Source organism: Musa acuminata, chromosome BXJ1-10, assembly GCF_036884655.1.
Source record: "Musa acuminata AAA Group cultivar baxijiao chromosome BXJ1-10, Cavendish_Baxijiao_AAA, whole genome shotgun sequence".
Lineage (NCBI taxonomy): Eukaryota > Viridiplantae > Streptophyta > Magnoliopsida > Zingiberales > Musaceae > Musa > Musa acuminata.
Window position 1 is genome coordinate 27,427,715 of NC_088336.1, and position 20,012 is coordinate 27,447,726.

Sequence of the window (20,012 nt, forward strand, 5' to 3'; positions counted from 1 at the left end):
TGATTAGCAATAATTAACATGAATTTAGCGCGCGCACACACACACACATATATATATATATATATATATATATATATATATATAATATTTTTTATAATTTAAATATTTTAAGGATTATATATATATATTATATAGCATAAAAACATGTGCAATGAGTAGGGAGTACAATACACAGGTACTTGGAGTTAGGCCGAGGTTGACCATAAATAAATGAATGATGTCGAATATTTATGAAATAACGATTGCATATGGAATGATGTCATCATGTGTATACATAGAGAGAGAAGAGAAGAGTGCATGGGTGGCAACAAGTTGGCAATAATAATGTGACACTTTGGTCAATGATTAATTAATATTTGAGGCTTGTGCCCACCACGTCCTCTCCACTTTAAATAAGGTTTTTTTAATTGGAAATGGTATGTTTCAAGATGTAATACATGTATTATATATATATATATATATATATGTTTAATGTGGAAATAAGTTGGCGTCTGAGTCGTGGTTAGACTTTGACTTTGATCAGTTTTTCCTCTTAATTCTTTCACATGCGTTGTCAAATGTTTAGCAACTAATTGAAGTAGTAACTATGCAAACTCTCATCGACATAGATTCAAATTCTACTCTTTCATATCGTAAACGAAATGGATTATCCAAAAATAATAGAATCTATAATTTGCATGTCATTTACATTTAATGAATTAAGCTGTTGGCTTGGCTTGAGCTGGACTTACCTGTTATCCTCTAGATTTGTTCTTGATTCAAGACTGGATTCAGGGTGCAGTAGAGTGAGGAAAGCATATGGCCGCAGGTGTCCACCAGGACTAGTTGCCCTTTCTTCGAGAGCCCATATTAAACTGTATCTCAAACTGCATCCAGATGAATAAATCATAACAAGAATGATAGAAAATGGATACAGTTTATCAGCAGGAGGGGTAAAACTAAATATTTTTTCTTGCATTTATACCATCTGCACTTGCTCTAGATGTCAGCCTAAGATTAGGCAAGCAACAATATGAACTGATACATGTTATAACCCCTGACAAAATTGGGGATCTTCTCTTACACAAGAAAAAGAAGGAAATTAAGCAATTATTCATGTCGTGGAAGAGTCATGGCGTTACAAAGTCCATTTGCCACCTTCTGGGACTTCCTCTTAGAGTTCGAGAGACTACAGTTAGGGCAAATATATTCCAAGCCATCTGTCTTTGCATAATCCTGTCGAAGAAGTACAAAAAGCACACATCACGTGTGGAATTCTAATGTTAATGTTATTTCGATGGTGATAAAACTTTGTGATAAGAGACCAACTCCCTCCTCGTCATGAGAAAGAAATGGAATGGGATGCAACATAATAGAGTAGTAGCTTCTACCGCCCATTAAGCATTTCGTGTTCAGTTGCAACTGTTGGAGAAGGGAGACAAACCTTGAAAGTAGCCAGTCCCTGCCGCCTATCACAACCAAAGTGAGCCCATTCACCGCATAAGCCACAGTTCACCCAATCACCAGGTGTGCTACTGCAGAAGAATCAACATATAGTTGAACATATTTTAGAATAGAACACACATGGTTCAGAAAGAAAATGTAGTGATTGTTTACCTATGACATAACAAGCAACACTCTCCATCCACATCATCATGTGCTAGCTCGTATTCCAAAAGATAAGTCTCATAATGTCTCTTTAATGTATTTCCAACACCCTGGAGTCAATAACAAGAAGACATTAAAAATTCAGTTTCGTAACAATGTCTGCATTATGCAAGTCACCAACTGTAATTGATTTCTAGGAGGCTATCAGGTGATAACTTAATTGTAAGTGCATAGATGTCTAGTGGTAAGATAAATCAGCCTTGCTAAAAATACATCGCAAACTCAACTTTCCTAATCATATTAACAAATCATGACCAATCTTTGTCTGTGACAAGAGAAATTAAATCCACAACCTAATTCAGTTACTTCTTGGACACAAACCAAAGGAATTATCCATAGGCCAATAGATGCTCTGACAGACTTATTTCTACAGCCGAAGGACTGGGCTTACATCTTAACATGCTTGCAGATTTCAGATATTCGCCCTAAGACAAAACAACCAAAGGACATGGTAATGCTACAATTTCTTGTACATGAACCAAGGGAGATGGTCATGCCACAATTTCTCTGACGAACAACCAAGATCAGCGGACTTGCATCTTAAGATGCTTGCAAATCTCTATGTTTGTGATTGGATCGAACTACCATAATATGCAACTGTTCTAGGCATTCAAACGACTTGTAACAATGTAAATAATAACTTACAGTCATTCTATTTGAAACCGTATAGTTTCGCATCTTTGAGAAAACCTGACCTTTCCAGTTTATGCCATTCCCAACATAGAAACCGCCTCTAGAAACAACCTGCAGAAGGATACATGTGCATGCATCATACTATGAGATTGTCATGAAAGATAACATATGATCAACATCAAAAGCTGAGTTGCTTCTCAAAAAAAAGATAAAAGAAAAAAAGACACACCTCTCTATACAAGTTGAACAAATCCAGGCGTTTTGCATTGAGTATGGCATCAGGAAACTCGGATATTCCTCCTTGGGGTACAAGCCGACTGTGGCCCCTGAGGATTAGAAACTGCATAACATCCTCGAGAAACTCCTCCTATATGATAGAGAAGGGAAAATAAGGTCAAACATGGATATGCAATCACATTATGGCCAAACAGGCGGCATATACTTACTTCAGTGCAAGCTTGAATCGAACATCTATTACATCCATGTTTTTTCAATGGCAGAGGATTGATAGATATGATCTGTTGTGCGTGAAAAGAACTTGATGTAGATTTTCTGTGTGTCAAAGGAGCACGAAGTGTATTATGCTTTGCATAAGGCACAGTGGACAGGTTAGTTTTTGCCTGGCTTCCATCAGGCATATCCTCCTGAACTCCCGAGAAGGGCAATATCTTATGCCGCCGGAAGCATGGAATGGGCTTCATTGTAGCAACCTTCAATCTTTTCTGGCCAATCATGGAGGGCATATGAATCCCTTGGCACAAGCCAACTTCCTTTTTGACATCCTGATGATCTATCATAAAGATTGACCCATTTGCCCTCATGGTATGGCCACGGGAAATAGGTCTAGTTTCTGAAAAAGGCTTGGACCTTTTCCTGAAAAGAGATGAAGACAAAGCGGGCAGAGGAGGAGACAATTCATATTGAAAGCAATACTCTTGCTGTTGCCTATTCCAAAAGAAACGAAGGCGATCAGCATCTTCTTTCTCAAAAGAAGCTACTGGAACACCCTGTATGCTGGCAATGCCAAGAGTGACCAAGCTATGGTAGGAGACTTCTGGTGCCAGCTGTTTTAAAACCTGTACAATGGCTACATCAGATACACAATGATCATATTGTTAAATCCAATTATTGAAATTGCCAAATAGGATCACGAGAACAAGGTAATGGTCGGTGAAATTTTGTTTCCTTTTACCATTTCTAATAGCCATTGCTCTTAAAAATGGTGAAAGACTGAAACAACTGGATGTTGCCATACAAAAAAATAAAAAATTACAGGAATAAGAAGACACATTTTGTTCAGGGAGAAAGGAAAATTGCAGCGACGTCATCAGTTTTAAAAGATGTTATGTTAATAAGAAAGTAAATGCAAAAGGAGAAATATTAACCTGAGCAGCCCAAGATGGTACTTTCATCCGGACCTCAAATGAAGAAGCACCACAAGCTATAGAGACAGAAGGCAGAGGCTCAAACAGAGATGGTTTGTTTTTGTCACAATCTGGAAGAACATGAACTAGCTGTCTTTTCTCGATAAGTTCGCTTTTTATGTGACTTTCTAATAGCTGCAGATTATGAGAAAGTGGCTTAAACATAGAAGTCCAACAAATTCGCAGGAAACATAACATTTTAAGATTTTACCTGGTCATTAAAACATGTCTGTGCACTTCCAGACACTAAGACTGAAATGTGAGTGGAACTACAAGTTGTGAGATCACAGCGCATGGTAACTACTCCACGAGAGAGTGATCCAGCTTGAAGAGGAGGTGGTGCGGCACTGATGAGCATTGTCAACATTCATCAAACAAAAGCAACAAGCACAAGTTCATATAGCAAGCGTAATTATCAGACATGATTGATGGTCGTCTAGAAAAGTTATTGCCATTATTTAGGTAGAAACTTGTCCAGCAGAATATTTAATTTGGCGCTATTGTTGGTCCAATTAAGTTGATGACAGAAGTCATCACATATGAAGTCCCAAGCAAACTAGGAACATTACCGATCAATAACATGAGAATCCATCTTATACAAGCCTTTCCTATCAATATGAATTTAGTAACTCAACATTAAGAAAGTTCCAAGGAAAACTACATAAAATTTTGCAACAAGCTATCAACTTAAAGTGAAACCTGTCAAAGCAAATAATATGAGAGAGAGTGACTGAGACAGAATGTATTAAAACCTATAGTAGAACTATCTGACTAGTAAGAGCATTTATCTTCATTGCAACAATTTGGGACAAAACAATCTCAGAATTCCTGCTAAACACAATAGAAGTCTACAATAAGAATAGGCCAAATTCCAAACATGCCTGCCGGTTTTCTATCAGATCTATCAAATATCCAAAAAATCAATCCAGATAACATGATCATGATCAATATTAGAGCATATTAGCCAGGAATCCAAAGAACAATTGATCCTAACCAAAACTAACTAAACCAATCAAATCCAAACCTGGCTGATTTAGGTACACTTGATATTCAAGTGCCCAAGAAAAAGAAAGAAAAAGAACCATAATTAACAAAATAGAGAAAACAATGCCATGAGATCAATACTATATCTTTTTGGAATCTTAAACCCTCTGCAAAAGGTGAATCATCCCTTGAATTTCCAAAAAAAAAGAGAATTATTAACAAATTTCAACCACAGATGTCTGTTGTTTCTATCATTTAGTTGTACTTTTTAATGTTATTGATGTTCTCAATTTTTTTTTTTTAAATGCCAAACCACTAATCCACTTCAACCAATCTAGAAGTAATCTGATCTAGAATACTATAGACAACTGATTTGAGTACTCATCAAAATTGTTGTACACGTTAGTGTGCACAGAGGTTGTTGTGACAATCCAAAATCATGATGCCTAGGTTGCAATGGGTCAATCTCAATGTCATCTCAAGGCCTGTCCTCAATCTATGGAACAATACATATGAATTGAAAAGATCAAGCATAGATAGTAGTGATCAATTGGAATAAAGAAGTATGGGGATGGTAGACATACCTGATTCGATTGTGAAGTTTACTCCCACGAATCTGAGGCAACAATAAGAGTGTAAGAAAAGTGATATTGATGAATTTCGGGGTTTTATAAACTACTAAATTATCCAACAGAAAAGATGAGGCTAGTTGGAAACAATTCTTGACAATCAATTCAGAATTTGTTATTGAACTTAGGCATTTACTTAGTCCTATAAATGGTCTTAATACGAATCTGGCATGCACAAAAATAATTTCACAAGTGAAAAATCTAGTTTAGTTAAAAGTGAGGTATCTAAAGCATCAAGAATGCAATAACTAAATCTTTTAAGATACCAGTGTCTTGCATAAAGTAATAACTAAAATCTTGTCATTGCTATGGTCCTGTAGATCTAGAAATCTTTTAGGAAACTTTTTTATCCTGCAGTGCTAATAGAAATGAAAAGTTTATGCAATAACACATTCATTTGACAACAACAAGTGGTTGATAAAGACGCAAGATATTTGCTCTTGAAATACCCTCTCAAGATGTTTAATGACTTTGACAGCATTAAACACTGACTTGTGTCCACATTTAGTTAGAGAGTTTCATCTAAGGTATTAATGTTCACCAAAATTCTTAGAGAAAAGGAATGAGATTGGGGAGGTGGCAACTTGAAAGAAGCAGAATCCTATTAACGTTCGCAAATTGTGTTTGGCTGAATTCTTATCATTCTTGCTGAAAGAAATCCCACGCATCATGGGTGAAAAATAAGACATGAACTTGATTATCTGTAAAGCAGCCAAACTATTAAGACAATAGCAAGCCAATGATGCTACATAATGCTTACTTCAATGTTCAAAAGGGCATTTAGGCCATCTTCCAAAGAACCTGCTAGGCATGCATCCTGACAAAAGGAGAAATTGTGAAAACAATGGGAACAGCTAGTACACATGTATTACTTCTAAAATAAAAAACTTCCTCTCACCACTGTACAAGGCACTCCGCAAACAAGCAATCTCATATCCATATCATCATCATAAATTTTTGTCACAGGAAGAGCATCAGATAAGATTTCTTCTCCATCCTCTTGAACTCTATCTGGAATAAGAATATTTATCTGAGGTGCACTTCCCAATAGATGTGGACCAAGTTCACCATTATCCTTTTGCCTGTTAGCTGGCATAACATAGTTGTTCCGTACACAATACAAGCGGAAAGATGCATGAGCAAGCTGGAAAGCATCCCATGCATGGCTACATGAACTGCACATAACATGCCCAACCATGACATTTTTAAGTTCCATTATTCAGAGGGAGAATTGGAAGCACAAAAAAGAATACCTCTGTACGACAGACAGAAGGGCTTGGCGGAAGTGAGAAGCTTCATATGATGAGAATGCATTCTTCCAATATATCACGTATGGAGTCCCCTAAAAAATAACAATGCCTAAAATCAACACTAAATCAAGATGAAGACACTATGTGATCAACTCCTATCAAGTAAAGCATTTAATAAGAAGCTATGGGTCTTTTGAAAGGTATATAGACAAACTATTTCTTAATTGCTTTCAAATGAAAAGGCTGAAGTTCAACCAATATCAATATCTCTCAACCTTAGCTTGTAATGCCTGCGCAATCTTTTCACCATTAGGGACTTCCAGATAAATCTGCAACCGTGATCACAGGTCAACAATCAACACATTCAGGATACAATCAATGCTGAATAAATTATGAAAAATGATACAAGTTCTGAAAAGGTATCATTTTGCATTCCTAATCTATCTAAAGCCAAAAAGGATAAAAACTGATTTGCATGTTTCAGAAAGTTCAAAGAAGCTTTAGAGACACATACGCAGTGGGACATAAAACCTAGAAACAACTAAAATACAGAGAAAGATACTGAATAGGCAGTTTGCCGAATTATTCCTCTGATATATGAATTTGGATAATTTAATGGGGCTTACTATTGTTGGAGATGGAGGAGCCATGAGAGAACTGAATGTCTCAGCCTCTGACACATCAATGCCCCCCCAAAACAATGTGCCAATTTCTTCCTCATTTTCCAGCTGCTCCCCTTGAAAGTACAAGATATTTGGTTCTAATGACTTCTGAGCATTGCGAAAACTATCCATTGTTGGATTAACAAGCGTGTGAACCTGCATTTGAACACGATTTAACAACAGAACAAACTCAATAGGAGAACAAAATGATCTGAAATTCACCGAAAGTACAAACCTCAAGGCGCCCCGAGGAAACAAGCTCTGGAAACAAAGACAAATGCCCACGTTTTACCTCCCTTCGTGTCTCAGCAAATTTCCCACATAGGACTGCAATGAGCCTGCAAGCTTGCTTCGTCTGATACATCGTTCTTATACGACATCAACGAGTAAAACAACCCAGCTATCTCATCTTCCTCCCCAAAGCCAATACCTTTCCGCCAACTTCCAGTTGAAACCAACCGAAAAGGAAACGAAGAAGCTCCAGTACTACTCCCAAGTCACGCATCCAAGAAAACCAAAATGGGACATCAACCCTAAATCCCTTCACCCAAGCTTCACGATTCCAAAGCCCCAAATTGCAATAGATCCCACAAAAATTCCGCCTTTCGGCGTCCGAATCGCCCGAAAACCACCTGAAACGGAGATCTAGTATCGCAAATCCAACAGAAATAGCTAAGAAAACGAGGGATCGACGACCCCCTAAAACTCCGAGGAGAGAAAAATCGGCTACCAAAAGGAGGGCAACGACGCGACGAAGGGTAAAGTAAACGAAGGCTAAAACAAATAGACTACATATATCTAGAGAACGACGTAAAGAAGCCCACGCCCGAATCATAACCCAAATAGACTCCCTGACACGGGGTCAAACCAAGAACCCCAACAGAAAAACGCAACAAAAGCATCAAAAATTGAGACAATAATTAATACGTGACAGAAACAGACGGAGAGAGAAGGCGGAAGATTCCGCGATCTACGATAATAAAACGGCATCTTAATCAATTGATATCCCATTCTACGCTTCTGTACTATCGCTCAGAGGAAAAGAAAACCAAAAAGAAAAGATGGGATTTTTATGGATGGGCAGCGGAGATCTTCGGGCGCGTGAACGAGAGTTCCGATCGCTGTTGGATTCGGATATCGGGTTTGATTCCTCGTTAGAATTTTTCTTTTTCCTTCTTTTTTTGGTTTTCCCGATCCGATTCATGACCGCTTACTGCTGCCTCCAATTGCACGAAACCACCAAAAGAAGAGGACTTGTATATATAATCTTGAACTTTGATCCCCATCCACTTCGTCTCCGCGTCTTCCAATCTCCGATGATTCTTGGATCGCTTTTGATGTGGGGTTTGGGATTTGGATCGCTTGATGGACGTTGAAGTTTTGTGTGCAGTTCGATTGATGTTCTTGGCCCGTGGTCGGGGGACCCCCAAACCACAAACGCCCCCACCCCCCCCCACGGCACGTGCTGGGGCTCGCTTTGGTTGTTCCTCCGGAAGCTTGTAACGGAATGGGATGCCTCCGATAGGGACAAATCCACATGGGCCCCTTTGCTGTTTAACATGTACTGTATCGCACGCACTCTCTCGCGTGTTTTCGGATATAACTATACTATTATTCTTCGTCAAATTAAATTAACGATTTTATATTACGATAATGCGTTAACGATCACTTATAGTCCTGTGTGACGTGGCAGACTCCTAATGTTTTTTTTACCCCTAATAGTCCTATGGATATGTAGTCATTTGACATAATTCTATGTTCATCATCAATGACCTAACATAACCTTTCAATTTTTTTATCCGGTCTTACACCGAAGTTTACACGCGATAATTATTTTTATAAAAAAAAATTACATACGATAATAATAAAAATAATAATTATCATTAACGATATAGTAAGAGATATAAAAATTATAAATAAAAAATATAAGACTCGATGATAAAAGATTCATGTAGTTATTTATCTAATCATCTTATCTCTCTATAAATCTCAGTTTTTAATAGTTGTGCCTCAACGTTGACCTATATTAGGTCAAATCGGTCAAATCTAACCTGATCAGAAAGATCCGATCAACTAGGAGGTCATGATTAGTGGCCAAGAATAAAAAATTATAATTGAAAGCACCAATTATAAAGTAGAAAAAAATCAGTGTTTTCTCTCGATGCATGCAATGATGTGCTTTGGGTTGTGCATGTGTACATACATATACACACATAACACACGTAAGAAAGAGGGAAAAGAGAGCAGGTGGTGGCACATAATTACGTGTGTTATTATGTGTGTATCTACATATAACACACGTAAGAAAGAGGGAAAAGAGCACGTAGTCAGTAGCACGCAAAAAAGAAGGCTACACATTTCATGGGCTTTGGGCTTTGTTTGTTTGTAATAAATGTTTGCGGCAACAAAAAGCAAAAGATTGTCATATCCTACAGTGACAAACCCCATGCTTCTACATTTACAGATCGTAAGACTGTGCACCAGATAGGAAGGAAGAAAGGCAATATCTACGGACGAAAGACAGGTACCTGCATTAGCACAGTGAGATATGATGGTCCATTTGAGCGTGGATGAGATGGATATAGTGCATCCATTTTGATCAATCCTTTACATCGGTGACACACCTTCGGAAGATATCTGAAACCTTGCTTCAGCTTCTGCCAAACATGGAGAACTTATAACTTTACAAATGCGTTCTTCGGCCCTACCTTTGCGAAGGGCAAGCCTGGTACACAGGAAGGAGAAAAAAAACCCTTGAGCAAAGAAAAAGAAACACAGATCAAGTGAAAGATTTCTATGCCAAGAGGACCTTGTTGTAGAAGCATGTGCCATGATGTTTCCACCAATTGGCAAACATTGCAGATCCATCAACTTGTGCAACAACTTGATTAGTGATGATCACCGCCACACCAAACTATAACAACCAGTATAACATTATTATAGAATCAAAAAACAAAAGTATAGCTGCTATAGCATCCTATTCTTCCGATGCAAGAAAAGGATAAAAGGAATAATAAATATTACCTCATCAGCCAACTTCTGTAGGCTCCTAAGAAATTTTTCCAGATGCATTTGCCTCGCTGACAGCTCTCCTCTTCCAGAAAAATCAGTTCTGTAAAGAGCCGTAGCACTGTCTACTATCATAAGAGCAAACCTAGATAAGAATTAAAGTCCAATTAGTTCCTTTCAGAAGGAACAATTTGAAAATAGGACCTAAAAGAAAGATTGGCCTGAGAAGTACAAGTTTTATCCCACCATAAACACAATCAAACATATCCAACCTTACAAATTCAATGTGGATCCCTATAAGCAGAAGCACTAACATGCACAGAAGTACCAACTTAATTATCTAATTGATCAATTCATCAACAACAATGTCAACCTGAATATTATATTCATTTTATGCCATTTTGAACTCTTATAACAACTTGGACATATGAAATAGCAGCTGGCAAATAGTCTTTCTAATCATCATTGCAGCAAACTACTATTATTCGAGTCATCCCAGCTTTTAGATCCTTCATTCAACAACTTGTTTAAAAGCAAGGCTCTTAGTTAGGCAATGGTAAGGCTTAAATACTGGTCTGGTACCAGTTTCAGTAACCTACTGGACTGGCATGGCACTGGTGTACCAAGCAGTATACTGAACCATACAACCAGATATCAACCGAAGAAGATATTTAAAATTTAAAGACTGGCTGCTATAGGACCATATGGTCTGATAAGAGTCCTTGTTCAGACTATGGGTTATTATACCATGGGATAACACTTAAACTACAGACACACATCATCCTCAAAGCAGATAGTTCTCATTAGGAGGGGTAGCATCTCCAACTCGGAGGTTTCTACCAATGCCTAGTGTCCGTGTGGTTCCACGGGCAACACCCTCAGCTCATAAGAGTCACCTGTCACTTTGCATCAGCCATCTCCAGTCTTTAGTGGATGCATCCATTACATGGAGAAGATATAACCTCAAAATGGAAAGCTTGTTTATGGAACAGGCATAAAGGAATTATCAGGTAGAAACCTTACCAGATTAGGATCACACTTTTATCTATTTTCAAGAAGCTTAAAAACCTATTTACCACTCAATTTATATTGACAATTTATCAATAGATGAGACAGGAAAAATAAATGACAAATGCTCATGTTCACAGTTATGAATGAGAAGAAACCAAGAGTTGGTGCATACAATGAACTTAAGTTAATATTAACACGGATATTAGGTTTTGAAGCCATCACCATATGGGACGATACTTGGTGAAATACTAGAGAAGCAACCATTATTATTTTGTTTGTCACCATCTGCAAAAGATGCTTGTATAAAAGAGGTCTAAGACAACAATAGGTCACATCGTTCAGGAATTAATAGTCTAAGATATAAACATTGAGCACAAGAGATGAGATGGACATGTCAACTAGTATTCTTGTTTACCAGTTCAATTATATGCAGTTTGCAAACTTCTCTTCTGAAAATGGCTCCAGTGGCATGTTGGTTTGATGGCAAGATATTGACCAGCCATATTACAATCAACTGAAATGAGAGATAACAAAGATTAGAAGGAACATGCCTTGCCTCCACCATCATTGATGCTGCTTCCAGCAACAGCCTTGATTGATGATCAGTATTATATGCTCTAGCATAAGCTACATTTTCCAAAACATCAGCACCATTCAATCCAAACCTGTCAATTTTATTAATACAATCATGTTTATAGAAGATCATTTGTTAAAATGTTCTTAATTTACCCTAACGTTACTGTAAAACCTGTCAGCAATCTGAAGAAGTCTTTAGGGCCTAAAGGTACCCTCAGCATCAATATATAGTGCCTTTCCTTCACCACCACCTTGATCCAAGGGAAGCTGAAATTAAACTCGATTCATCATTTTTAAGAAATGGCATTGAAGTGGAGGAAAAATAGACCAAAAGATTTTTCTAAAAATATATAACTACAAGTCTATAAAACCCTATAAACATCCTTTTCAATCATGACATTCACACATATTCTATCAAAATATAGTAGTTTTATTGTCTTGTGATGCTCAAAATCTCAGGCCTACATTAAGCATAAACATAATTGCAAAATGCACATAAATTGGCCAAAATGAATGATTGAATTGAAAAATGCAATTTTAACATACATAAACATAATCATGCAAAAAAGAATACCTGACAAGTGACACAAAGAGTGTGACACAGCTAAGTTTTACCAGAGCGGAATTCACTATATAGTTCAGTAATAGATCCAGTTTAAATTCCTCCTGTCCAGAGCAAACCATGATAAATTAGAAAACAAAATGATCTACATTTGCATATACCAAAATTATAAGTATGTACAGCTATTGAGAAATCATAGAATTTAGTCCCATAAAAGAGTTACCCTCCAAGACCTTATCAAGTTCCCTAGATCCAGATGTGATCTGAATTATTTCAAGCCGTTGAGCGTGAAGTTGACTTGCACTGGTAAAACCCAGTGGTACTAACTTAGAAGCTGTCAAGAATCACTCCGTAAATATTCTTCTGGAGGTTCTGTTAGAGATATAATCATTGTGCAACAGATATGTGCATTTCTAGACCGCACAACAAGACAAGGACAAAGAAACTATACCTGCTTCAATAATCTTGTCAACTTCTGCCTCACTGATTCTTTTAATTTGCAAAAGATCTTTCCTCGGTGAATATGCAACAGATTCTACAGTACAGAGCTCAGCATCTTTTAGCATTTTAACATCTATAGCAGCAATCCCAGAGGCCTTCAGAACAAATCAACAAGATCACATGACATATCCGACAGTAACAGTAAATGATAGAACCATATATGTCTCTTAAATACATCTCAAAGTAGCATTTGCATACAAAACAGCTTTCAGGTAGTGCTTACGAGGTATCACACATTCCATATCTATCATAAGAGAAGGTTTGGCTTCATACATACCAGTCAGTTACTTCTAGAAATGGCTAGTCAGGTGCTCATACAAATCTTGAAAAATGAATAGTCTGCCTGTTGCAAATTTGCAACTGTGATTCTTCCACTCTCCCGAGAAAACACATATCCTCAGAAGAAATACAGCATGCAACCAATAATTCTTAACATTGTCCTACGTGTTTAATTCTTAACATTGTATACATGTGCAGCCTCTTACATATGATCACCATAGTTTTGAAGGATAGGAGACAGTCTAATAAATGAAACAATCTACCAGATCAACTGATGTCATACACCATCACTAAATAGTTACAACTAACAAGCAATTATAAATTTCAACGATGTAGTAGGCAATACATCATGAAGGCATTAGTTAGAATGTGTATTTAGTAGGTAATGTAGAATAAAAAAATCATTAGAATACTGGATTAGCATGAAATATTATTCTAAACATTGAAGAATAGAAGGCTGGAGGCCACCATGAAAAGACTGCAGAAGGCTGGAGCATAATTAATGATATAACGATATAATAATAGAGTGATTTCTGGGGGCATTGCTCCGCTTAGCTGTGTCGTTGCCCAATAATACATCGTTGCCATGCTTAGTAAGATTATCATAATGTTGTTTCTTAGCCCAAAAGCACAGTTGTTACTTCAATTTTTTTCTAACTCAAGAACCCAAGGTCACCCTAAGTGACAAGACAAAACCTTAACGAGAAATAATAAACAAAACCAGAAACCTAAGCTCGAGAAATCAGATGAAACCCGTCAAGAACCCAAGTTTTCGAATCACGTCTATAATCAAACGACACAATCAAGCATTTTGGATTGACAGACGATACTCAATTATATATGGTAGAATTTGCCAAATATCGATAAAATATGAAAATTTTCAGCTCGAATCAAACACAACCAGAGAAGATCCGATCAGAGTTGTAATTAGTTTCATCCACATAGCGAAAGAAGATCAAGAAAGCCAAATTGGATCGTCTCCATTTGGTTTCGGCGATTCTTGAAGCTGAAGATCCAAGAAAGACTCGACCTTGAGAAGATAAGGGATGAAAGGAGCCAAAGATTTAGGGCTTTGGAAGAAAACGAAGGGGGGACCCGGAGGTTTTTGGGAGGGCATACCTGAAGGTGCTCGATAGGGAAAGGACCGTGCTGCACGTCCTCCGCCTCTTCTTGCTCCTCCGGCATCCTCTGGTGCGTCTGCGCTGCCATCGCCATGGCCGCGCCGGCGAGGGAAGAGACGAGATGGACAGGGAACGAGGTGTTCGAGCAATCTACAGAGCGCCAAAATGCTTATTGTAATGGATGGGAAAGCAAGCTGATGTGATATGTAATTTAGCTCATTATTAGCATTTGGGCTTTAGCTGATTATTAGAGCCCAATTGGCCCACACCAATAGTAGTATTATTGACATTATGAAAAATATTAACAAATTAAAAATACTAAATAATGCCATTATATTCATTATTAAAACCCGAAAGAAAACAAAATGAGTAATTATAATTATGATGACAGTATGCACGTGCAAGTCACGTGCAAATAATAATATTTTGTTTTATAAACTGATTTTTCTTATTTTTATGGTGTGACAAAAATACCCTCGAATCGCCTTTACTCTCCGTGGAACGATTTCTCTTCGCGGACGGCGGATTGCCCAAACCTCGACGACCGCCGTCATCGCCGACTGCTCTCTCCCTCTCTATCTCTCCCAGATTCGTCGAGATGTTCCTCACCAGGTGAGTCCCATGCCCCTCCCCCACCTCTTTCGTGCAGTCATTCCACTATTATCTCTTTCGATCGCTCATTCCTTCTCTCGTTGGGGTTTCTTGACCGAAGGACCGAATACGATCGAGGTGTCAACACTTTCTCTCCCGAGGGGAGGTTGTTCCAGGTCGAGTACGCCATCGAGGCCATCAAGGTCGGGTTTTTGTTCCCCTCTTTATTTCGGTTCCTTTTGCGATATCGAAATGTTCTTGAGATAACGCGTTTGATTCTGGTGGCAGTTGGGCTCGACTGCCATTGGGTTGAGGACGAAGGAAGGCGTAGTGCTTGCGGTCGAGAAGCGCGTGACCTCGCCCTTGCTGGTTTGCTTACTAACCCTAGTCCAAGAGTTTCTTTTTGCTAGAGGCTAATCTGTGTTATCTGGGTTTGGATTCTTTTATTTTTTGCGTTTTTCTCTTCTTTGTTGACCCATTTTTGACTTGCATTCCTTTGATCGACATGGACCTTGACAGATCTTAGGTTCCACCTTAAAGATAGATAGGATTATCATCGACGAAATGGAGACAATGATATCCGTTACTTGATGTTTTGCCTTGCCGTATGTTGGATCACACCTCAAGGACGGAGAATAAAGGGGTAGTCTTGGAAGTAGTGAGAATGTGATTGATGGGGCAGCGAAAATATCCTCCAGATATTATGAGGAGAATTCTCTCTATGGTAATTGATAGCGGGTCAAAAGGCAAGGGGATGAGAGAGAATGATGTGAGAAAGGGTCCAGAGGAGAGACAATTGAGAGAGAAATGAGAAAGGGAGGCTGGAAAGAAATGGATATGCTGGGAAGTGAACTTGTAACTTATGAGCAGGTGGCAATGGACATTAGTTTTCCCAAAAATTTGATGGAAATGGTTGTATTGGGAAATTAAAAATATTGAATTGAATTGATCGCTTATACTATTTTGGTATCGATACAGAATACTTTGATAATTTTGCGATTTTGGTAAAGACCTGGCTTGTTTTATTAAATGAATGATATGCTACTTGTTTCTTATTTCTGATGTGGAACATATGTTCAAGACCTGTTTCTGGACAAAGAATGTATCGTCCAGTTCTGAAATGTCAGGTTTGACTATATTGATCTGTCAACTAAAACATATTCTTGTCACCAATATTATTATTTCTATTACAAAAAATAGAGTAAGAAACGTTTACATCCATGAAAAACCTAGGAGTAGTATAAAATAAGGAAAATTGTTAAAGATGGTGTGGATATGTTCAAATGAAACATGCTAGTTAAATGACATGAGTTAATAGGATAGCTGGTGTGAGCCAGAGGAAGACTTACAGAATTCTATTTGAAACTGTAAATGGAGATATAAGGGCTCTTAGTTTGAGTAGTAAGAAAGACATGATGGTGAAAAATCCGTATAGCCCACCCAAATAGTTGCAACATTATGGCATACCTTGTAATTGTTGAATATTGATTTCTAGCTCATGAATAATTTCTCCTACTAAAATTTATAATGGAGAGAAAGTTCAGTGATACCCTTTTCTGAAGCCCGGGCAAGAAAAAGTACTGTGGTTTTAGCCCTTAAGTTCCTTGAGTCCGCACAATTTTCAATTTTGTGATTCCCTAACTTGTTCTTTAGATACTGAACGATACTCTTGTCAATTTCTGATCTGATTTTTTTCTGTTGTTATCTAACCATTTCTTTTTGTAGCATGCAATTAAATGCTGACAAAATTGATTAATTTAAGCAAGGTCTTAGTTTCCAGTTTGATTTATCCCCAATAGATTCATGTGATATTTAGCAAGAAAAAGAATTAACACAGTTATCTGATTTTAGATTTAAATGGCAGTAGATCTACAGTTATTGAAAAATTTGAGGACCATAGGTTCTAGCCGTAACAGAGTGGAATTTATAGTAAGTTTGGTGATTTAGGTGAAAGAAGACATCAAGGAAAACAGAGAAAAAATGGTGGTATCTGGCCTTGCCTTTCCTTTTTGATGTATCTTATCCTGGGAAGAGACTGTTAGCTGGAATATTGCATCTTATATCAGCTACACATTCTTGCAAAATCACAATTGTTCATAGCATAAGCTTGTTACCACCTTTTGTATCATTTTTAGCTGCTACCCTTGTCTCTCACTGCTGACTCTATCTTACTTTTTGAAGGAACCAAGCAGTGTGGAGAAGATTATGGAGATCGATGAGCACATAGGTTGTGCAATGAGTGGACTGATAGCTGATGCACGAACTCTTGTAGAGCATGCTCGTGTTGAAACTCAGGTTTTTTTTATTTTGTTTGATGGCATTTTTGTGAAATAGCTTATATAACTCATTGTTACTTATTGACCTCGTTGTCTACCAGAATCATAGGTTTTCATATGGTGAGCCTATGACTGTTGAGTCCACTACCCAAGCACTGTGTGATCTTGCTCTTCGATTTGGTGAAGGAGATGAAGAGTCCATGGTTACTATCACTTGCCTTTCTTACCAATTAATTTCTAGCAGTTTTGATGTGGAGATGTAAATTATATCTTGATTACCGAGTGCTTCGTTTATGAACATGTTATCTCTATAATAGCAAAACTAACTAGAAATTGCATCACAAATATTATGTGCTAATCCAACCAAAATGTACTAAGAACATAATTGTATCTTGTTATGTGGAGCAATCAGTGTGCCATATATCTTGTGTGTTATGTGGAGTGATCAGTGTGTCAAATCTCAAACTGAATGTATTCCGTTTTTAGTTAATCAAAATCGAAAACAAACTTCCTTGTACAGTTACTGGATTGAACCACTGAGCATTCTAGTTTGATTCAGTATTAATACATCCCAATCTTACAGTAATCAAGTTTTAAGTTTATTTTTGTTTAGTTGAGAGCCCTTTTGCTGTTTTTTAAGGATTTTGAAATTTGAAGTATTTCTTTTAATTTTAAAATATTTGGTTTGTTAGGATAAGTTTTATCTCATCATAAAAGCTTTCGCTGATAGTCTTATGGCTTTATCTGAAATATTTCTTAATGGCTTGAGAAGCATACTTATCCGCTTGAATTAGTTATTTGTTGCTTTAGTCTGTCATCTTAGGGTAATGATGGATGTCATAAGAACTCTGGGATTCCACGACAGTGCCCCTTCATTTTGCATTGCTCTAGCTTCTAGTGTTCTTACAATCCACAGTTTTCTACACCTCACCTTTTACTCTAAATTTAGTTATCTTTTTGCATTAGTATGTTGTATTAGACTGTTGATGGATGCTAAATCAAATTAGAGTATGAATTTGTACTACCACACCACTATGTTTTGCATCATGTGTACCAGGTATTACTGCAACAAGTTCCCTATCTAACATTGTTGAATTAGGAACTATTGGCAGTCATATAGAGAGCAGGTTATTGACTATCTGCAAACATGGTTTCTGTTGCAAATATGAGGATTGAGTTAGTAGATACTTGTTTGTATGTCAAACAGCAAACTTTTGGTTGATAGTATGAGAGTTTCTAACAAGTCAATTTTTTTGCAGTCACGACCTTTTGGGGTATCTCTTCTGATTGCTGGTCATGACGAACATGGACCCAGCTTGTAAGTAGTCATTATTTGTGTATTTGTTAAATATATCATCAAGTACTTGTGGAATGAAACTGTCATGTCTGGTACATTCTCTAAGTTCTAACCTTTGTCAGTGTTCTTTCGAATGGCAGTCTGAATATGTTTTGGCCACTCGTTACATCGGTCATTTATAGATTTTTGTCTGCATATTCATTTTTATTTGAACATTTATGTTTTTTTATGGTATAAAGGCTTTGGTAAATACAAGAAATTTAATTCCCTTGTGTACCTATTAAGAAAACTTGAGTTTGTTCTAGCTTGTTCTATACAATATTCATTCTCAGAAATCCAACTTATTAATGTTTTCTCTAAGCAGAGGCCAAAACAACTGAATGATGATAAATGCTTTGATAACACTTGCTATGTGAACCATGATAAAATATGTTTCCTGCTAATTATTTCATCGAAATTGGTGGATATTTTGATATAATTTTGATCCAGTGGAGTGGTCACAGAGTTAGTTTGGTTCCATCTAAAAATAAGTTGACTTGGATCAGATTTAAGAGAATTTATTTTCGTTACTTGGCATTACAGTCTTTTATTCAGTGTAATTCCTTCCCGAGTAGGAAGATTATGCATGTGAAAGTTTGCCTGCCTGCCTCAGTATGGATAATTGCACTTCATCTACGATTGCACACCAAGTTCCATGTTGTATGCACCTGTATTATGAGTTCTACAGTTGAACATGTATTAAATTGCAGGTACTACACAGATCCGTCTGGCACATTCTGGCAGTGCAATGCGAAAGCAATTGGTTCAGGATCCGAAGGAGCTGATAGCTCTCTTCAAGAGCAGTACAACAAGGTATCGATCAGCATAGAGGATTTTCTGGGTATCATTAATTTTCATAATTTACTTGGTCTTCAATCGTGATTAAGATTGTCGCTGACGCTGCTGTTTGTGCAGGATCTAACCCTTCAAGAAGCTGAAACCATAGCTCTTTCCATCTTGAAGCAAGTCATGGAAGAAAAGGTATAAACATCCTTTGGTTTATGTTTTGGGGCTTGCCACGTAATGCAATTCGAGTAACCCTTAGGCATTTGTGGCCTGACTAATTTAGACAAAACAATTTGATCGAGCAGGTGACTCCAAATAATGTGGACATTGCAAAGGTAGCACCCACTTATCATCTCTATACACCTTCTGAGGTGGAAGCTGTCATTGCTCGCCTATAAAATGTTTGGCGATGTACTCTTCCTCGCCCATTTTTCTCTCCATCTCAACATATTTGCCAGAGTACGCACCATTATTTGCTTGGATGCTGTTAGTACTTGTGTTTTGGTTGCTTAGTAATGGAATTATCATTCAGTAAACAACTCTATGAATGATCGAACTGCTACTTTTGTTTCTTAAGAGAAAACAAGTATTCAAGCTTTGACGGCTGGTGAAATGTCATGGTATTGCCTGTTGTAATTTTGATTTTTGGGACGAATGGATTTCTCGTTGTGTTAATGGCTCAAGTTCAATGCTACAATACATTGCATGCAAGTCGAGTTCTTATTACATGCTATT

At 37.5% G+C, this 20,012-nt stretch overlaps 2 protein-coding genes and 1 pseudogene across 4 annotated transcripts; 1 reads left to right on the plus strand and 2 right to left on the minus strand.

Annotated features, from left to right (window-relative positions):
• Positions 1 to 933: 933 nt before the first annotated feature.
• LOC103968602 (AT-rich interactive domain-containing protein 4) lies at positions 934 to 8,618 on the minus strand. 3 transcript variants are annotated; one of them, XM_065087343.1, is made up of 15 exons: positions 7,465 to 8,617; positions 7,194 to 7,385; positions 6,843 to 6,896; positions 6,571 to 6,659; positions 6,216 to 6,492; positions 6,078 to 6,134; positions 5,273 to 5,304; positions 3,916 to 4,051; positions 3,666 to 3,839; positions 2,727 to 3,356; positions 2,510 to 2,647; positions 2,293 to 2,391; positions 1,597 to 1,697; positions 1,424 to 1,511; positions 934 to 1,215 (listed from the first exon to the last, which is right to left on the minus strand). In XM_065087343.1, the coding sequence occupies exons 1-15, from the start codon at positions 7,591 to 7,593 to the stop codon at positions 1,090 to 1,092; spliced, it is 2,322 nt and encodes a 773-aa protein (XP_064943415.1). In that variant the 5' UTR covers positions 7,594 to 8,617; the 3' UTR covers positions 934 to 1,089. The 3 variants fall into 3 exon arrangements, with proteins under 3 accessions (XP_064943415.1, XP_009380144.2, XP_064943416.1); XM_009381869.3 differs by having other exon boundaries at positions 1,424 to 1,514; positions 7,465 to 8,616; XM_065087344.1 differs by lacking the exon at positions 2,727 to 3,356 and having other exon boundaries at positions 1,424 to 1,514; positions 7,465 to 8,618.
• Positions 8,619 to 9,565: 947 nt separating this feature from the next.
• LOC103968603 (DNA repair protein RAD51 homolog) lies at positions 9,566 to 14,450 on the minus strand (annotated as a pseudogene).
• A 312-nt stretch (positions 14,451 to 14,762) lies between these two features.
• Positions 14,763 to 19,952, plus strand: LOC103968604 (proteasome subunit alpha type-5). The gene is made up of 9 exons (XM_009381870.3): positions 14,763 to 14,900; positions 15,001 to 15,082; positions 15,168 to 15,248; positions 17,061 to 17,174; positions 17,257 to 17,358; positions 18,415 to 18,473; positions 19,202 to 19,304; positions 19,407 to 19,472; positions 19,583 to 19,952. The coding sequence occupies exons 1-9, from the start codon at positions 14,887 to 14,889 to the stop codon at positions 19,673 to 19,675; spliced, it is 714 nt and encodes a 237-aa protein (XP_009380145.1). The 5' UTR covers positions 14,763 to 14,886; the 3' UTR covers positions 19,676 to 19,952.
• The last annotated feature ends 60 nt before the right edge of the window (positions 19,953 to 20,012 follow it).

Excerpts from the sequence above, each read along its gene's own strand:
- LOC103968602 (XM_009381869.3), bottom strand. The coding sequence starts at position 7,593 with ATGTATCAGACGAAGCAAGCTTGCAGGCTCATTGCAGTCCTATGTGGG. Across the intron at positions 7,386-7,464 it reads TTTCCTCGGGGCGCCTTGAG|GTTCACACGCTTGTTAATCC; the intron begins GTTTGTACTTTC and ends GTTCAAATGCAG. Across the intron at positions 3,840-3,915 it reads AGACATGTTTTAATGACCAG|CTATTAGAAAGTCACATAAA; the intron begins GTAAAATCTTAA and ends CATAATCTGCAG.
- LOC103968604 (XM_009381870.3), top strand. Across the intron at positions 17,359-18,414 it reads AAGGAGATGAAGAGTCCATG|TCACGACCTTTTGGGGTATC; the intron begins GTTACTATCACT and ends ATTTTTTTGCAG. Across the intron at positions 18,474-19,201 it reads GACGAACATGGACCCAGCTT|GTACTACACAGATCCGTCTG; the intron begins GTAAGTAGTCAT and ends ATTAAATTGCAG.